At 42.5% G+C, this 20228-nt stretch overlaps 1 protein-coding gene across 5 annotated transcripts in view; it reads right to left on the bottom strand.

Annotated features, from left to right (window-relative positions):
• Positions 1 to 20228, bottom strand: part of Trpc4 (transient receptor potential cation channel subfamily C member 4) — a 165744-nt gene that overhangs the window by 27802 nt on the left and 117714 nt on the right. For all 5 annotated transcript variants that reach the window (XM_013348890.2, XM_026783208.1, XM_026783471.1 and 2 more), the window contains 2 exons: positions 15355 to 15494; positions 5724 to 6037 (listed from right to left, as the gene is read on the bottom strand). In XM_013348890.2, the coding sequence (XP_013204344.1) occupies positions 5724 to 6037; positions 15355 to 15494 (454 nt within the window). The remainder of the gene's footprint in view (positions 1 to 5723; positions 6038 to 15354; positions 15495 to 20228) is intronic.

The following is a 20228-nucleotide window of genomic DNA, read 5'->3' as shown; positions in this document are numbered from 1 at the left end:
AGACCAGTCTAGCCTTGAACTCAGAGGCAGAGATCCATCTGCCTCTGCATACTGAGTGCTGGGATTAAAGGCGTGCACTACCACTGCCCAGCTGAGATATTTTAATTTGATTTATGGGTCGAATTTCTTATGTTTTAGTAGTAACTCTTAGGCATCCTTTGAATCTAATACGAGTTAACTGTGTCCTTTCTTTCCCAACATTGATGACCCCTCATGGGAACATATAAATATACTTCAGTTGGGTTTGTCCTGACATGAGGGAGCAACTCAGGAAAAAGTTCTACACGACATAGCTAAGATTTGATTTGGTAGATCAAGCACCCGCCGCGGAAGCCATCACCTGGTGTCTGAATCCCTGGCACCCACACCAAAGCTGGGCAGGTGTGACTTTTGCCCATAATCCCGTCTTTAGGAGGTGAGACTAGATTCCTGGGGCTGGCAGCCATGCTAGCTTTTAAATCAGCATGCTTTGGGCTCAGTGAGAGATTCCATCTCAGTGAAGCAGAGAGTTATGGAGGAAGACACAGACTTCAACTTCTGCCCTCCAAATGCACATGCACACTTGTATATACATACTTATATACATGTATGCATGCATGCATGCATACATGCATCACACAGGACAGAAAAAGAAAAGTTACATGTTGCATAGCACATTTTATAAAATACTAACAAACAGATGACATTATAAGTGCCTTTCCATTGTGGTTGCTTCCTCAAGCATTCTGATAAAGCAGCCATGCAAATCAAAGTTCTTCCATGATTGACAGTCCCCATTGGCTTCTATGTAAAAGAACCGATTTTTCAAAGAACCTTCATTAATCATTCAGCAAATATCTACAGACATTTAAGAATTAAGATTTAGCAGAAGAAAATGCAAAATGATATTTTGTGATCAACTATAGAGTTTTCTTTTCCTTTGGTGGGATGATTCAGTGGTGAAATTCACAGGACATTTTACCTAGCTAAAATATATTTGCTTCACAGATGAACTAAGGACCTGGTATTCAGGCATCCCTCAAGGAGTTGATTTCTCATTGGACTGTGATGTAGGTTAATATTTCAAAGCCAATGCTTCCAGGAAGGACTATTACTGCTTCTCAAATCCACTGGGACCCATGATGTCCATAAATTTCGGATTCATTAGCTGGATCACATCTCAGAAGACCTTCATGTGGCTAATATTTTCCACATTGTGTGAGTGAAAGAAGTTTTTTTTTTTTAAGGAAATGCTTATTAATTTCCCAAGGTAATACCATAACCTAATTAACTCACATGACATAAAGCTGTGTTGATGTCTAAACTGAAGACCCACTTTATATGGACCAGAGTTTTGCTTTTCTGAAAATAACATTTTATTTCTTTCCCTGTGAAGGTATTTTATTTTTCAGCTGTTACTTTTTGAATGATCCTATTCCTTTTTGGCTAAATATTTACAGCTAGAGACATGGAATAAGCAAGGAAAAAAATGTGTTCTGAGGCTGAGATTTCCTCTTGTTCTTTGAGACTAAAATGATGATTGAACAAATTCACAACATGACGCAACTCAACATTTGTTTGTTTTCTAACCAAAAATGTCATATTAAAATATGTAAAATATGACCTTAATTGGCCAGTACAAGGCATTATGAATTGAGCTCCAGTACACTCAAATGAACTTCGTTTAATCAGACAATGTCATAAGGCTCATGACCCCCACTTCCTGGGCAGATCCCTTGCCGGGGCAGTGAGCTAAAACTTCTGAATAGATTTATTTCAGTCACCAAATAGTTGATTTTTTTTTCCAAGACCGAGTTTCTCTGTAGCTTTGGAGCCTTTCCTGGAACTAGCTCTTATAGACCAGGCTGGCCCAAAACTCACAGAGGTCCACAGCCTCTGCCTCCCCAGGGCTGGGATTAAAGGCCTGCGCCACCGTTGGAATAGTTGAGAGTCTTAAGGATGGAGTCGTTTTTCACATGTCAATGAGCAAACTACAGAACACAAAGGGAGTGGGAGACGTATCCATTTGCTTGTGGAAAAGGCAGTCTTAACAGACCAGTGCTGTGGCATAGTACTTTAACTGGGTAAAGATGTGTTACATTGTTTATGCTGTGGGCTATTACTTTAACTGTGTCAAGGTGTGTTACATTTGTTTATGCTGTATTTGTTTAGCTATGGAAAGACGTGTTGCATTTTTTTCACCTTGCCTGTCTAAGGCACCCGATTGGTCTAATAAGGAGCTGAGTGGTTAACAGCTAGAGAGGGGGTGGGCGGGGCTGACAGCAGGTGGGGAGAATAACCAGGAGGAGAAATCTAGCCTGGAGAAGAACAAGGGGAGAAGAAGATAGGAGAGGACAAGGGATAAAGAGAAGGAGATGCCCAGGGCCAGCCAGCCACCAATCAGCAGACACAGGAAGAAAGGTAAAAAGCCCGGAGGCAAAACAGATGAAGAGAAATAGGGACAGCCAGCCACCAATCAGCAGACACAGGAAGAAAGGTAAAAAGCCCGGAGGCAAAACAGATGAAGAGAAACATCTTAAATTATAAGGGCTAGCCAGAAATGAGCATAAGCTAAGGCCAAATGTTCATAACTAATAATAACTCTCCATGTCCCGATTCGGGAGTGGGTTGGTAGCCCAAAAGAAAAAGCCTGCTTCAGACATGGGTCATGGTCTGTGCTCACTGCGAGCCCACAGCAGGTAGGCATCAAGGAAGGAGCCCTGGAAAAAGGATCTCTGAAAAGATTAAAAGATTGAGAAGTGCAAAGGCCAAATAAGGGACTACGGAAAGGCAAAAAGAAAATTATATACTGGGGATTCATAATCAATTTGTTAGGAAAGAGTAAAATAATGTTAAGAACTTGGGGAAAAAAAATTGGGACTAGAAGCTAAGGTCAGATCACTGAAGGACTGGAGAGGTCCAGCAAGGTTAAGGGTGAATCTGGGAAGAGATAGGTATTCATTATGAACTTAGATGGTGGAGCCTCTACTCTTGGTCCAGAAAGAGCTTACGGACAGACAGACAGAACAAACTCAGTGACAGGAAGTAGACTTGAGTCTGGGCAGTGAACAAGGAAAGATACTGACAAGATGATGATGCTGACAGAGAGAAAGACGTATAGAGTGGAGGGGGAGAGGAAGCACAGTGACAAAGCCAAGGTTTTACTTCCCGATGTGGCTCAGGGATCTGGGAATGAGGAAAAGCAGGTTTGGAAAGAGAGCGGTCCAAACCCAAGCTTTCCTTCGGGGCTTTCACTGAATGTGCTCTAAGATGATAACTGTTCACTAGAGCCAGTGATTACAGCGCCCTACATCGCACTCAGGAGCTAAATGAAGAAGGACAGAGAGGTGGAGAGAGATGTTGACCCAGGGCGGCACTGAGGAGAGGAAGGGACACAAGCCCGAGCTGCTGCGATCAGACAGACAGCTGCCGTCCAGGAGGGAGGGCCGAGAAGCTGATGATACAGCAGTGCACCAAACACAATGCCGTTCAGGACGTGCTACTGTCTGTCTTTGAGGACCCACAATGCTAGCACAGGCCCTGTGTGAGGCGTGGACTGATTTTAATGTCATATGGAATATAATCTCTGCAATAATGGGTAGCAAAACACTGAGAAAAAAAATTGTGGCAGAAAAACTGAAAGTGAAAACGCAGCTATGAAGGGTAGATAACGAGAGACGCCAAGTGTCGCCATATGTCCCTTTTAGGACGAGAGACATCTGTTACATCACAGCAGAGTCAGCTAGGGATAAGCTTAAGCCTAACACACCCAATTTAATAATATTCAGGGTTAGTTGTAATTTAAAATAATTGCAAAAAACATAACTGTCATTGTCATTTGCAGGAAAAAGTAATTTAGATGAAACATCTGATCCTTGGGGGAGGGTGTCAAAAGATTTAGTCCTACAATATCTGGGATATGCAACTGTCTATTGCCTCTCAAGTCATGGAAGAAATAGTGGGTACAAATAAATAAACTAAAACCATTCTGAGGTTGAAAGAATCTAACTTTTACTTTTGGAATAAATCTATGTCAGATTATACATTGGACATCTGACTATCATGCTTTTGGTATGATATTTAATTAATCATGTACTAATAAACCAACATTAGGAACAAGGAGATGACAGGGAATTTGAAGGTATCACAAACAGGGACAGTGTGACAGTGTGACAGTAGCCTTACTACTGGCCGGGGAGTCAGGCAGGTACGAAGGGTTCGGTTGTGAGTGAGATCTTTTCCGTTAAATTGAGAATGAGGAGGGAGGGGTGACTTTGCTGTAGCTCCTTCAGGGATACAGCACACAGGAAGGACTTAGCAGCACACACAGGAGGAGGACCCCGCAAAGAGCTTCTAATGAGATAGCACGAGGAAGCAGCAAAGGTTTTAGGAGAGGTGGAGCCTGGGACAGGGCACGCTGTCACAAAGCCAAAGAGACAATCATCACCAGACAATGTCCAGAAAGATTATGACAGGTACAGGGGGAGGGTGGTGGGATCTGGGTCCTCGTGATTCTCTTGTCCTCACTGCCTTTGGCCAAGTCACAAGGCAAAAAAAAAAAAAAAACTAAAAATCCACATATGGTCAGGAAATGGCCAGCCATCTAAAGTTCTAGCATACAAGGATGAAGGAGATTTCACCACCCCCCCTTCAAACCAAGGTGAAGACAACCGAGGAGGAGGCCAAGTTAACTGGCTGGGTCCAAGATTGAATAAGGTGAGACAGGGGGAATCAGAATCACATGGTTTCTTACGACTGGGAGTTTGTATCAAATCTAAAAGGGTGAGATCGAAATGCTCTGTGCACACAAGCAGATGCTGGTTAATTAAAATGGAGTTTTAAATATCAGGATAAAAACAAACAGATGCAGGATTAAAGCAACTAGAGCATTCTAGCTCCGAGTGATTTAGGCTATGCGAAATGCCTTCTAGTTGGAACCTTACTGTCTCTTTTGCAGTGTGTCTAGTTCTATGAGGGCCCATGAAAGAGGCTGCTTATTAAAGTTACAAAACAAGCATGTGTCCATACTGGTGTGGCTGTGTGCAGAGAAGTCACCCAGGGTCTTAACTTGCTAACCTTTGTTTCTCACAGTGGGAAGGAAACAGAAGCAGGCAGAAAAGCCTGTGAGATGGTGGCAGGGCACACGAGTCTCTCCTGAGTGTGGGCTGCCATCAATTCTGCTTATGAGAGTCACCAGAATTTGACAATGGCCGTGTATAACTGCTCATCCTCATGGAAGCTTACAGGAAGTGTTTCCTAGGTAATTATAACGTGCAGACTTGAGTATCCGTTTTGGATAATATTTGCATGTTTATGTTTTTGCATACTGCACTAAGAGTCAAAAGAATCATGTGAAGGGTCATGTGGAAATGCGGAAAAGCACTTGGACTTTCCAACAAGACTGATTGCACATGCATACATATAAGACATCAATAATACATAGGCTTCCTTTTTGAATTCTACATTTTCAAACGGGATAGATAGCCTTTCCTCTTCCTGAGGTCATATAAAAGAAAAGACCATTTACTAAAACTTAAAATAAATGTACCCGGTATTTTTTTTTTCTGAATGCCAGAAGTTTACATTTCTATTCAAAGCCATGCTAATTCCATTTCCTGCATTATTCATAGCTTTAATTCTCCATTTCCTTTGTAACCATGGGGTAGATTTTTGAAATCTGTGAAGGCATATACTCTTCACTCCGCCCAGCGTTTACCAAGAGGAACACCGCCTCCCGGACTTACGTGGAAAAGGCATTGTTCTGCTTCTCGCACCGGATGCCTTTGCAGTTTAACCCCTTCGTTTCTTCATAGTAGAAGTACAGCTGATTTAGGCCATTGGCAAAGGCGAGCAGCACGAGGCAGTAGATGAAGAGGAATTTTAGGATGTCCAGAAGCATCCGTCCCAGCGAGATCTGCAGAGGTCCCAGGTGCGAATTGGCAGTGAACAGCGAGATCAGCCGCAGGGAACTGAAGATGTTTGCAATAGCAAATAAAGCCTCTGCCACCAGGGTGGGGTGCCACATGTCCCACGTGTCCCGTGGGTTCAGAGCACTGTACTGGGGAAAGAGAAAGGAAGGGGAAGTAAACACACACGCTGACAGAGTCGAGTTCAGGTCTGTGGCGTTTTCCTGGGTCCACCTCTGGCACCGATTGGGAGGTATAGTCTTTACGATGGCAGTAGCTGGAGCAGTAGTTCTCAACCTGTGGGCCATGACCCCTTTTGGAGGTTGAATGCCCCTTTCACGGGGGTCAAGAAACACCATCAAAAAACGTATCATCAAAAAAAGAAAAAACAACAAAAAAAAAGTATCATCAAAAAACAAGGATATTTGCATGATGATTCATAACAGTAGCAAAATAAGAGTAGCAGTGAAAATAAATTTATGGCTGGGGAGTCTCTATAACTGCGGGACTGTCTTAAAGGGTCGCAGCTTTAGGAAGGTTGAGAACCACTGGGCTAGGGTAAGCTATACAAAGACAGAAATTCATTGCCTTATAACTCATGAGCTTTAATTCACATGGTTGGACAGGTCTGTCCTTATTTCTAATTTATGTCCATGTGCTAAAAATCTTCATATGCCAATTTCGTTCTTGACTGTTACGTTGTATTTTAAAATCTTGCAAAGAACACAACTCCTCAGCTTATTCAACTGACCAGATTCAACTTGTAGACTCTTGCATGAGGGACATTATAAAACAATAAAGTCTGAACAAGAAAAAATGATTATTTTTTAAAACCCTAGTCGGTGTTCTTGAGTCACAAACAATATACAGTCTGACAGAGGAAGTATATTGATAAGGAAGGAAGCACCTTTTGAAACATCTTGAAATGATCAATACTCCACACTGTGTACCACGAGTGCTTAGGAGATAGTTTACCCATAACATCCTCATAGACTAGGACACAGACAGATACAAGTAATTATAACACAAACACTTAAGGGCATTAGCACAAGGCATTGTGGGAGTAGGGGAGAAGAGGTTAGAGATGTATAGGGTCTATATGTTGTTGAGGCTTTTAGAGTCCCAATGGAGAGGAGAGGCTTTGCCTTTAATAGCAATGCTGCAGCAGTTGGAGACAAACTGCTATAGAAGCCATCATGACACAATAACACAGTGATGGACACAGAACCTTCTTAGTGGGTGATCTTGGCTGTAACTGAAAGAATCGTAAGGGGGAATCTTCTAAAGCATGAGACTCTCGCCCGGCCCTAATATCAGCATCCACACTGGATTCAGAGTCTAGTAGGGTGGGTAGCTATTAGGAAGTGATGCCTTACTGACAATGTCATGCCACATATCGCCTTCTTGAGCAAACATGGCTGCTCTTTGGGTTTAATCGTGTTGTAATGGCGAATCCCCATTCGAAGTTACAAAGGCTCCTGAGGGACTCACAGATATCTTCCCTGGAGCCACAGACTTCCGTTCTCTGGATAATAAACCCAGGGACCTTGTTCTCAAGAGAATAGTTATTTACTTAAGAAAGTTCAGATCTTTCTGTCCCCAGGGGAAAGATGAGCAGCTAGCTCAGCTGTATCCCGTAAATTTTGAGATTCATAATTTCCGATTTCCTTTCCTGTTGTATAAATCCCTTGTGCACGGGGGCACATCTGGCTCTCAACACAAACATCCTCATTGGGGAATTGGAACACGGGGACGGATGTTCAGATCATAGTGTAAATCAATACTTCGTCTGTTTCCTGATGCAGACACCTTGGTTCTTGTTAGAGAACAGAGACGTGAGCAGTGAGTAAGAGGTGCTACGGCTCATTCATTTCCTCTGTTTTAATCTTGCCACACACATGTGCATTTTCTTAGGCTTCTATAGAGGTCACTGAGTCAGGTGGAGCAGTGCACACCTGTAATCCCAGCACCCAAGACTCAAGAGAGGATTGTGACTTGGAGGTCAGCATACGCTATATGATGAGTACAAAATCAGCCTGGGCTGCACACTGAGATAAAGTAAGTGAATAAGCCATTGCTTTAAGAAGCAATTAAAAAGCTTTGCAAACCACAATGTTATTTAAATCTATAAAGAATAAAGTATTTGCCCACTGGCTATATTTTCTAAACCTATTAGATATTAGCATGTCAATTTGGAAATTTGATTTTGGTCCCAGCTCCTCCTCCTAGCCTACTTCCATCCTCTTGGGTTTTGGTTTTCTGGTGCTGTGGGTCCAGGGTTCCCCTAGTTCTTTCTTGCTGACCAATTCAGCCGCTCCTCCAAGACCCCCCCAATCTTTTTGCCACTCCCCAACAACCTGGAGGGACCCCACAGCCACCACATGTGGCTGGGGCTCAGGGAGACCATCCCTATTTTCCCTCATCTATTCTTTCTTTCTTTATTTATTTATTAAAGATTTCTGTCTCTTCTCCGCCACCGCCCCCCATTTCCCTCCCCCTCCCCCAGTCAAGTTCCCCTCCCTCCTCAGCCCGAAAAGCAATCAGGGTTCCCTGCCCTGTGGGAAGTACAAGGAACCCCCACCTCCATCCAGGTCTAGTAAGTTGAGCATCAAAACTGCCTAGGCTCTTACAAAGCCAGTACGTGCTGTAGGATCAGAAACCCATTGCCATTGTTCTTGAGTTCTCAGTAGTCCTCATTGTCCGCTATGTTCAGAGAGTCCGGTTTTATCCCAGGCTTTTTCAGACCCAGGCCAGCTGGCCTTGGTGAGTTCCCAATAGAACATCCCCATTGTCTCAGTGTGTGAGTGCACCCCTCATGGTCCTGAGTTCCTTGCTCGTGCTCTCTCTCCTTCTGCTCCTGATTTGGACCTTGAGAATTACGTCCAGTGTTCCAGTGTGGGTCTCTGTCTCTGTCTCTGTCTCCTTTTATCGCCTGATGAAGGTTAATATTCAGGAGGATACCTATATGTTTTTCTTTGGGTTCTCCTTATTTAGCTTCTCTAGGATCACTAATTATAGGCTCAATGTCCTTTGTTTATGGCTAGAACAGACATTAAGGACCTCATTGAATAAATGGGACCTCCTGAGACTGAGAAGCTTCTGTAAAGCAAAGGACACTGTTGCTAAGACACAAAGGCAACCTTTGTGACTGGGAGAAGATCTTCACCAACCCTGCAACTGACAAAAGTCTGATCTCCAAAATATATAAAGATCTCAAGAAACTAGACCAAAAAGGCTAATCAACTCATCTATTCTTTCTAGGGAATCCATACTCCAGCCTCCTCACAATCACCTCCAACCCTTCAGATATGCTGCCATTCCTGGCAACTCTAGGGTACCTCTAGCTCTGCCTCCTCCTCCCTTAGTGGAGGTGGACCTGTGGCAGTTTGTATGAGGATGGCTCTCACAGGCTTGTAAATTTGAATGCTTGGTTACCAGGGAGTGGCACTATTTGAAAAGATTAGGAGATAGAGCCTTTTTGGAGAAAGTGTGTCACTGGGGGTGGGCTTTGTGGTTTTAAAAGCCCAAGCCAGGCCCAGAGTCTCTCTCTCTCAGTCAGCCAACTGATCAGGATGTGGTTCTCAGCTACTTCTCTAGAGCCATTTTTGCCTGTGTGCCACCATGCTTCTTCCATGATGATAAAGGGCTAAAACTGTAAAACTTGTTTACGTGTGAAGCTGTAAACAAGCCCTCAGTTTAAAGCTTTCTTTTACAAGTTGCTGTGGTCATGATGTCTCTTTGTAGCACCAGAACATTGATTAAGACAGGACCCAAGTCACAAAAGAGACCTTCAGAGTAGCATGCCACCCACCCCACCTACTGCATCATCATTGAACCCATCAGTAGCACCTGAAGTCTGAAACCAGAGTTCTAGCCAGAATTTTAAACCTTGGAACAGTCAGAATCTGAACACAGAATGGCCCCTACTGAAAAACAAGCATCATTCTTCTGGTCTATGACCTGTCAGAGTGTGGTAATAGCAACCAAAGAACTGAGCACACACAGAAATAGCCACACAGAGAAACACTACAAACACCCTAACTTCAGAGGTCTAGTTTCCAGCACAAAAATACAACCACCAACAGCCAAGACAGTATGCTTGCTAAATCAGTTTAGATAAATCGTAAGACAAGGACTTCAAAATAGCAATTATGAGCATGTTACCTCAGAAGGAGATAAGTGGACATTAGAATCCCAAAGGCCCAAGATGGTAGCCTCGTTTTGTAGAGTAATCTGTGAGGGAGCGAGCAGTAGGTGTTTACACACCTTCTCCCTTTCTGAGGCCATCATGTACACTGTCCACCCCACCATTGATTTTCACTGGACTCCTCCTGTGACACAGTTTTGCCGAAAGCCTCCCTTTCTGCTGGGATTAACCTTTCTGAGAGAACTCCTCTTTGTTGTAGACATAACCAGCCATGTGTTGTGGGTTCCTAATGTCTCCTGAGTGGAGAACTGTCTCCTGAAGTTCTTTCCTTTAGAAGCTCTAAAATCACAAGCGAAGAGTCAGACATGCTGAAGGACAAGGAAGGTGAATCACTGGTAGGGATGTGGGCTTCTAGATAAAGCTGGGGGGTTAGGAGCAGGTTGTTAGGAGAGGAGTAGGTTGGCAGGAGTGTTACGAGCTGATGATGGAGTGAATCATAACATTGGATCATATGTCCCTAGCTTATAGGAAAATATGCGACTTCGTCTTCATGCCCTTTATAAGCTGGTGAATATTCATAAAAGCCAACTGTCAATCAAAATGAGTTAAACTTTTAGGTAGATATATTACGAAAATGGCTGTTGCCATAGTTGGATGTAGAATGTCTTCCTAAGGCTGATTTGCAACGGCATGACCTTCAGTTCCCTGGTAATGGGAGATGGTAAACCCTTTCAGATGCTGTGCCACCTAGGGAGATGCCCAAAGAGAGGATTAGGGGACCCTGCTTTCTTCCTCATTCCTTTTGTCCCACTAATAGGTGGCTAGTTTGCTCTGTCATGCATTTTCTAACACAGTACAGAAGTGCCAAGTGACCACGGACCACCACCTTCAATCTGTGAACCAAAGAAGACCTTTGTTCTTTATAGGTTGATGGTCTCGGGTATTTGATTTAGTGATGAAATATGGCATGCACATTCATCACACAAGGTTACAGGAAAAAAGTATATTGATTTTAATGACTATGTTACAAGATGAAAATGTTTCTCTATGTGCTAATAAAGTAGAAAAAGAAAAGAGAAAAGCCTAAGAATTTCTTCCCTAGCAGATAATTCTAGAACAAACAAGCAGGATTCAATTGTCCTTGTTGCAAAACTGAAGAACCTCACAGAAAACACTGTATCCGAGGAGCTGACTCTGGTGTGAGATCATTCATAAGACAGAAGCAATAGTTTTTGTAATTCTGTTAACTGGTAAGAAGAAGATTCAGTGAAGTCATCCAGTCAAAACTGTTTATCAAAATGATGTAAAGACTCTACCATGGCTGTGAAATCAATTGCTTGTATAAAATTATTCATAATAATTTTGATTGTTGAAATTATATGTTACGCAGTTAAGAGGTATAGAGATTTACTCATGCCTGTCAAAGGACTGAAGATAAGCTTGCGAGACAAGCTTTGCCTGTGGAAATGGGCTGGGTAAAAAGTAGTTCTGAACCAGTCTCAATGAAGCCAAAATAAGATTTAAAACGGTGTTCTGGAAATCAACAAGCAATTGTACATCAAAAAAAAATTTAAAAACAACCATCCCTTTAGTACAAAAAGCACCAAAGCATGCAAGCAAGCACAACCAAAGCTCATAATCAGAGAAAAGTCAAGTCCTCTGTGTCTGTATGCCCAGTCTATAGACGCTGTAACACTGTTACCTTATATGTACAAGTGCGTTAGTTTATGTCAACTGGATGCAAGTGACAGGCATCTACAAACAGGCAAAAAGTGTCAGCTGAAGAATTTCCTTCCTCAGAATGGCCTGTAGGTCAGTCTTTGGGGCATATTCTTGATTAATGACTGATAAAGCCTGGTGCCATCCACTGTGGGCAGTGCCACCTCTGTTCTGGTGGTCCTGGGTTGTGTAAGAACCTGAACAAACTTTGGAAAGAAAGCAGGTAAGAAGCAGTTCTTCACGATCTCTGCTTTGGTTCGTGCCTCCAGGTTCCTGCCTGGACTTCCTTTCCAGATGCCCTGTAAGCTCCAAGAGGAAGTAAACCCTTTCTTCCCCCAAGTTGCTTTCGGTCTTGGTGTTTATCACAGCAACAGAGACCAAACCAGGGTATCCTACAGAGTCAGAGTAAAGACTTAGTTTTTAAATGAGCTCCTCTCACTGAGTCTGAAGATTATTGATGCTTTCCAGAAAAGGCACTTGAGATATTGAATAGCTTGCTTCAAGCAATACTAGCAGGAAGCGGTGGATAAGCGGTAATCACCTCACAAGCAGCCTCAAAAAAAAGCTTCAAAGGCTGTGCTGTCATTTGGATCTGCAATGTCCCTCAATGGATGGACAGCTTGTGGTAACATTGGGGGGTCGCAGTCTGTGGAAGATGGGTCTGCAGGGGTGTATACTGGGAACACATCCTAAACACTCTCCCTATCTGTCTGTCTGTCTCCCCCTATTCTCTCCATACCCTCCCCATATAAAGGCTCAACTCATCTATTAAATATAAATAACACTTGAATTCTTACATATGAAAAATTATCTTACATATCAAAAATAGTATCGTAATAATGTGAGTGGAAATTATCTTGCTTGAAGTGTTTTTGAAGGTAATTGTATTTAAAGAGCTCTTGGTTGATTTAATCTTCAAAGTGTCTTCTCTCGATCACAGAAAAAAAAAAATCCCTCAGCAACAAAACCCAAGTAGCTCCATTTCAAAAGTGGGTCAATGATCTGACTGGACATTTCTCAGAAAACAAAAACACAAATAGCCAGGGAGCGCATGAAGTAAAGCCCAGTGTCACAAATCATCATGAAAATGTAAGTCAAAGCCAAAAGAAGATGCCATTTCTCCAAGCCAGAATAGTTATTAGTAAATAGGTCAAAAGATAACCGTGTACGGTAAATACAGAGATGAAAGGCAACTCAAAACTGCTGGTGGGAATACAAACAAATGCGTGCATCAGGTAGCAAAATATCTAAGGAGCCTCACTAAACTAAAAACAGAATACTGTAAAGATTCAGGGCAGTCAGCTTCAGAGCAGGAAACGGTGTCAAAATATCAAAGGGGTATGTTTGTTAAACTGACTCGTAACAATGTATCGTTACACCCTTAGACAAATGTACATCTCAGTCCTCATCAGAGATGTTCCTTTTTGCAGAGACACAAGCCATAGATAGTGATTGGGATTCTCTGCTCTAAATGGGACCTCTGTATTATACTCTTCCTCCCCAAGGTGCAGGAGATGTTGTGGAAGACACACAGGAAGACTGAAAACAAGAGGTGGCAGGTGACAATAATGGAATAGTATTTTCCAGACATGGCAGGTCACTCGTACATATGAGCTCACAGTGTTTGTGATAGCATCCACCAGGCCTGCCCCAGTTCAAGCCAGATAAATCCCTCCATGGAGAGGGGAGGTCAGACTTCGATGGACAGGAAGTCCTACCCCTAGCTGAGGAGCTATTGGCAATTTAGAACTGCTGGGAGAGGGATGCCAGTTGTCTTTAAGGATGTAGTTCCTGATCAACCAGTCACATTACAGAGGAAGACCTAAGAGCACTAGGCAACAAATATTAGGAGGAAGAGAGAACACAAAGTTGGTGGTGAGGAAGTGAGGGATCCTGGGAGGCTCTGGGGAGGCAATGAATAGGATCAAAATACAAAATTTTCAACAAATTGGTAAAAATGTGAAATAATATCAAAGGGGTCCCTGTAGTCATGGCACCATTGTTTACAATGCCAGAGTCAACTGATTGACTGATTTATTAGAGAATGGAGAGATAAATAAAATGCAGTACACAGAGAAGAGAATATTAATATTAATCAGCCACTAAACGGAGTCACCTCATTTACAGGACGGAATCATAAATTTCTACTGAGGGCAATAAGCCAGGCACAGGGAGGTCAGCAGGGAGGTCAGCAGGGAGGTCAGCAGGGAGGTCAGCCAGGCACAGGGAGGTCAGCAGCGCCCTGTTCTCACTTATGCACGGCGTTAAACACCAGTCTGAGAGATGAACACCGGGGACCAGAGGTCATGAGAGGAGGCCAGAAGCCAGCAGAGGGCAACGGAGACATGTAAGAGCAGTAGTTTAAAAAGAGGTCATGAATTTTCAAGGAAGTGGGGGTCACAGGAGGAGGTGGAAAAGGGAGAAGCAGGATAGACATGATGCAGATACAGTAAGAACTGTATGAGATGCTCAAAAATCTTAGATTTAAAATTAAGAAAAGATAGAAGAGGAGCTGGGGGAGATTAATAATGGTAAATGTATGTGTTTCTTTTTCTGATCCTGTATTGAAGGGAAAACTCTTAGAACTACTGTAATGCTAAAACCAAGATATGAGTTATTTTTATCTTTAGTTATATATGGTTATATAATATATATATATCTAAGATTCAAATTGTCATATATTAGATCACGTGAATGTGATTGTAGCTTATAATAACACACATACACCCACACACGAGAAATCATAACAAAACCATAACATTCTCAGTTGGAACAGTTTTGCTCTTACGACATATGAGTATTCACAGAGAATTAGAACACTGTTTAGAGCGTCACTGAGTGAGTAAGGACCTTAGTGTGTGCATTTTTTTAGTTGGGATCATAAATTGCATGCATTATTCATGTGGCATCAATCAGAATCGCTCTTCTCCAAATCACCAATTCACTAATCATTTTGTAATAATTATATTTTAAAGGAGGCAAGAAGAAGGAGACAAAATGAATGCAGTAAAAGGGGAAATTCAACACCTTGAGCCTGAAACAAGTCCCCCCAAGTACGAGAGTAATGACAGTTGTCACCGCAGAGCTAAATGCTCTGTGTGAACTAGGTGGCTATAGCTGGGGCCGGTGCACAAACCCAGCGGGTGATTTCAGACAGTCAGTGTCATGATGAATAGGGCAAGGACAAAGACGTGCTAATTCGTTCCAATCATGTCGAACTGTTACTTCAAGTATAAACAACCACATCAAGGCTTTCGAAGAGTGATCTTTTGATTTGCCAATGAAATGTATCTGTTTGCTATATCTTGCAAAAATAGATTTGGGCTGACAAAATTTAAGCGGTGTTTGAAGTAGAAGTTCAGTGGGATTAGAAAGAACTAGAGTTAGAAGGCTATTTTATTTGAGGCAGGCATCTTAACTGGCAGAAAGGTGATATCATAGCAGCTCTGCCATGCTTACAATAGCAACGAAAGGGCAAGCACTGTTCCTGTACTTCAGCCCTATAAATAAAATAGTAGGCTAGTAAATACCACACAAAGGTCCCTTAATAAGATTAATACAACCAAAGATGAGTGCATCATCAACAATGTAAAGAGCAATTACCTTTACAAACGCAACGATCTTCAGGGAGATTGTGGCCAAATACAAAGAGTTCATCACAAAGTCCATCAGATTCCACCAGTCGTGGATGTAATCCTGCAGGCCGCCGTCCCACATCTGTTTAATCTCTCCCCATATAAAACCTGCAATTACAGAGAAGTTCACTCTAAGTGTGACTTCCAGTCAAATCACTCACGAAGGAGATATGTAATGAAGTTACCACAGATACTGAAGCCACGAGAGACCGTGCGACTGTCTTAGACACAGTAACTCTTTTATAGACAATAATGAGTCTCAAACAACATTAGGACTGGAGACGCTACGCTAACTCTAGAAGGTATTTTTAGCTCATTACTTAATCTATTCATTTGACATACAAAGTTTTACAAGTGTGATGTTTGGGGCTGTAGAGATAGACCAGCAGTTAAGAGCACTTAATGCTCTTGCGAAAGGATCCACTTGGAGGCTCAAAACAATCTTTTTTCTTCATGTTTTCCTTTTCTTTTAAAGATTATAATATAATTACATCATTTCTACCTCCCCTTGTCTCTACCCAAACCTTCCCATATACCCCTTCGCTCTTTCAAATTCACAACCTCTTTATTCGTTAATTATTCTAAGATGAATAAATATGTATGTATCACATATACATTCCTAAATATAACCTGCTCACCCTATATAATGTTACTTGTATGTGTGTTTTCAGGACTAACTATTTGTATTAGACAACCAATAGGTGTGCCCTTCCCTGGGGAAGACTATTTCTCCAATTCCCAGCATCCCTCAGTTAACTATAATTTTTTTGTGTATTGCTTCATGGGCTTTTCCATGCCCATTCACTTATAAGCATAACAATTGGTGCCATCCTCTTTGCTCACGTGTCCTTAAACCCACAGACACGTTTAGTCCTCAACCCTCATCAAGGAAACTTCTCTTTGAAACACATGGAGCCCATTCCAGAAAACCACAGCTAAGCAAAATTCAGAGTTGTGGAGCCCAGGCTCAATGAGTGACTCCATCTACAAAACACCCGACACATAGACTCAGGGGACATTACAGAAGAGGGGGCAGATCGATTGTAAGATCCAGAGGAGGAAGGAGTTTGCTGTGAGACTGTGTCTTCTGGTAATGGGAAGTTAAACCCATAAAATCTCACAAATATCTTTCTCCAGTTCTAGGGGATCCACCGCCCTCTTCTGGCCTCCGAGGACACTGTGGGTACATGGTACACTTACACACAGACAGACAAAATGCCCATCCAAATAAGGGAAAAGTAATAGGAATAAAGTCTTTTAAAAAGCTTAAGTTTCTAATGTCTCTCTATAACCGTGTATTTTTTTTTTTTCATGGGACTGTCATGGTTCTGGTAAGCATGGTTTGAACTAGAATTTTCTCCTAAGTAAAATGACTTTAAAAATGGATGGAAAATAGTTTATCTGTAAAAAACAAACCAAATACTTGGCTTTAGTCAAGTGATCAAGAATTGGTGCTTTTGGGGGTCCACTGTCAACCTTGAAGAAGTGATGCTTATAGCACTCATATCAGGTTGCTAAGTGACCTAGGGATACCACACTAAGCAGTAACTTCAGTACCACATCCAGGGTTGATATAAGTTATCTTCACCTTTCTAACATTATGTAATCCTCTGGAATATTTATAATGTATATTTATAAAAGTTATTATTTTATTTCCATAATGTTATTTTTAATAACTATTTTAGATCCTATGAGAGCTTTCAAAAGATCTAGCATTATGAAATATTAAAGAGATAAATTCATTTATTATAACTGCACTCATCAAAATAAATGAGACTCCTTGTAATAATGATAGACAGAAATGCCACATGCAAAATACCAAGCTCGATAGCTGCTGAGAATACAGGAAGTTGAAAAGATCATAATTGCTTTTTACTAAATGCAAGAAAAAGTCAGATCAACTATAAATACCATAGATTGTCACATCCTCATAAAAAATGTAGGAAAAGAAGAGGTGTCAAGTTCATGGAAAAGGAAGCCACTCTTCCAGTCCCCTGTGAAGAACAAGAAGAGGGGTCAGGGAGATGTAAAAGAGGCTTTTGCAAGCCTGATGACCTGGGTTCAGTTCCTGTAACCCATGCAAACACTGCGATGTGGTAGATTGTGTCTGTAATTCCAGGGGCCCCATGGCAAGATGAGAGTCAGAGATCAATTCCTCAGAAGATCCCAGGCCAGCTCTTCTGGAGCATGGAGCCCCATGGCAATAAACAATAAGAGTGACCCTGCCTCCGAAATAAGGTAGAAGGCAGAACTAACACCCTCGTGTGCCCCCTCCACGTGACCTAGATCATACTCAAGAGGAAGATTAAACTGTGAGCCAGGAAGTGCAAGGGTTACTCATGTGGGAAAGACACAGGCCTGATTCAGGCATCTCTCATATAAGGGGCAAAATGCTCACCCTGAGGAAGAAGCGAGACAGTGCCAGGAATCAGTGTTCCTAAAAACACTCAGTGTAGCAGATGATATCACTAGATGAGGAGCAGGAAACCACCCCTCTATGACCTGCAGGGTCTGAGTGCCATAGCCTGAAGGGCATCATCACAGACCTCTCCATCCCCAGAGCTCATGCAGAGGCCCCACTGTGACTCTGGATTAGAAAAACAAGGTTCTTCAGCCCCTATGTCAGCATGACATCCTAACTAGATCACCCTCTGAGACCTTCTTCATGAACAGACTCCCTCAGCTTTCACTTAGGGTTGGGACCATTGCTGATGCCATTGAAGAAAAGAGAAATCCAGAACAGGAAAAGACACACCGGATTTCAGAGCTGGTGGGAAACTTACAATGTACCATGAGGAAAAACACTTGGTACACATGACAAGACTTGCCTCTTGCACACTGGTGGTATTTCTCTCAGATCCCCTGGGCAGGCTCTTGGGATCCAGCCCATCACCACAGCCTACATGGAAAACCACAGCATAAGGAGGCCGTGTGACCACTGCTGAGCTTGTAATTAATAAAGACACCGGGGTCTGAATCTCCAAATCCAGTGGCCAGGACGACATGTTCTTAGCAGGCAGATCTCTCAACACCTATTATTTATTTTGTTTTATGTAAAATTTTGCCAATCCCCAGAGATCAGAGATACGCGTTTGAAAGTGGAGGTTGGCGGATGTGTTTCTGGTTAGCCCTCAGTAGAACACACAGAGCTGAGAACTGGACTGTGCCAATCAGACGGGGTGGTGCCAGGCTGCACTGTAGGAATCAGCTTTATCGCATTAGCTATAGTGTTAGCCAAGTCATCACCTGAAAGAACTCAAAGAGAGGATGCAATGATACGAATTTCAATTAGAAGATTCTATCGCCGTTGTGAAAGATTCCCAAGCATTGTTTCTTACTACTGATACTATTGCAATGTTTGACTGTTAAAATATCTGACACGAGATTAAGATCTGTCATCCACAAGCAGACAAAGACTTGATTGGCCTGCCCCAGAACATACAAATCATATGACTGTCTGGCAAAATTGGAAGATAGCATCCTGCCAAGTGAGTGTAAAGATTTCTCTGGCAACTGTGTTTTTATAAACTTGATAGCAGTAGACATTCTAACCTGGAGTCTAGAACACCTTTCACTATGCATCTTCAGAAACCATTTTGGCAAGGTATGGAAACCCAGTCTATGTATCTCTCTAGAGATCAGCGTGTACTCAGAACTCAGTCACCTCAAATTTACGTGTATTTTCACATGTAACAGATCTTAAAGCACCTGCAGAGTAATCAGGACATTGGCGCACTGAGAGCAGAGGAGGCTCTTGTCAGGTCTGAGAGATGCAGCTGCAAATATTTTAGCTTGGGAGTTCTTTAGGGTCCAAGGAAGGGAAGCTTCAACTGGAAGCTAGCACTGGATGGTACCCACGGTTTCCTAAGACCAAAAGTTCTGAGGCCCGAAAGGCTTCCGTGGAGTCCGTGGAGATGGATTTCACATGCTCGTCCTGACCACCCATCCTCTTACCCCACTTCTGACACAAAACCGAAAAGGGATCCAGATTAAACCGGTAACTCACGACAGCACCCTTCAAGGCCTACCTACATCAGCACACCAATTTAGCTTCAGCTAGCGATAACGTTATCGATTAATGCTTGCCTGTTAATGAGTTGAAATATTTTTAAAAGAATTATTTTTTAAAAGATTCATTCATTTTTCTTTGTATGAGCATTTTAACTGTTCGTATGTATATATGAGCAGTATGTGAAGGCAGTGTCCACAGAGGCCAGAAGAAGGCATTGGATCCCTTTTAACTGGAGTTACAGAGGACTGAGTGGGTTTGGGGAACTGAACCTGGGTCCTTGGGAGACATACCTCAGCCCTAGAACCTTTTTCTTTGTCAACCACCAGATTGGAGCATCATCTCATAATGGCCTCCTCATGACATACCTGTTTGGTGGCTGTTGCTTTTTAGTCTGCTGTAATTGTGCTAGTGAAATGCCAAGTTTTCTCTCCCCTGGCAACAGTCACCGCGTTTTTGAACAAACAAGCCATTAGAAAAATGAGAGGGTGCTAGCACAAACGGAGACGCATCCAGCGAGCCGAGTATTCACGGGAACTGAAAACAAAACGGGAGGGAACAAAGCTTCGGGGAGCTTCTGTCACAGCGTGTTTGTCCTGTCCCCGTGATGGAACATTTCAACATCTCGGCTCTCTGTTTATAAACAGATGGCATGGTTTCCTAGAACTGTTCTAGAAGCCTTATTTCAGGCTTTGAAGTCAAGAGTGTGGACCCAGGATGGAAAGAGCAAAGGGTTCGAGAAAGAAATCCAGTGCTCCAGTGCCCTGGATTTTTCTTTATCTTTATTCTCTCTCTCTCTCTCTCTCTCTCTCTCTCTCTCTCTCTCTCTCTCT

The sequence above is a fragment of the Microtus ochrogaster genome, chromosome 1 (assembly GCF_000317375.1).
Source record: "Microtus ochrogaster isolate Prairie Vole_2 chromosome 1, MicOch1.0, whole genome shotgun sequence".
NCBI lineage: Eukaryota > Metazoa > Chordata > Mammalia > Rodentia > Cricetidae > Microtus > Microtus ochrogaster.
This window is presented reverse-complemented; position numbering and strand designations above follow the sequence as displayed.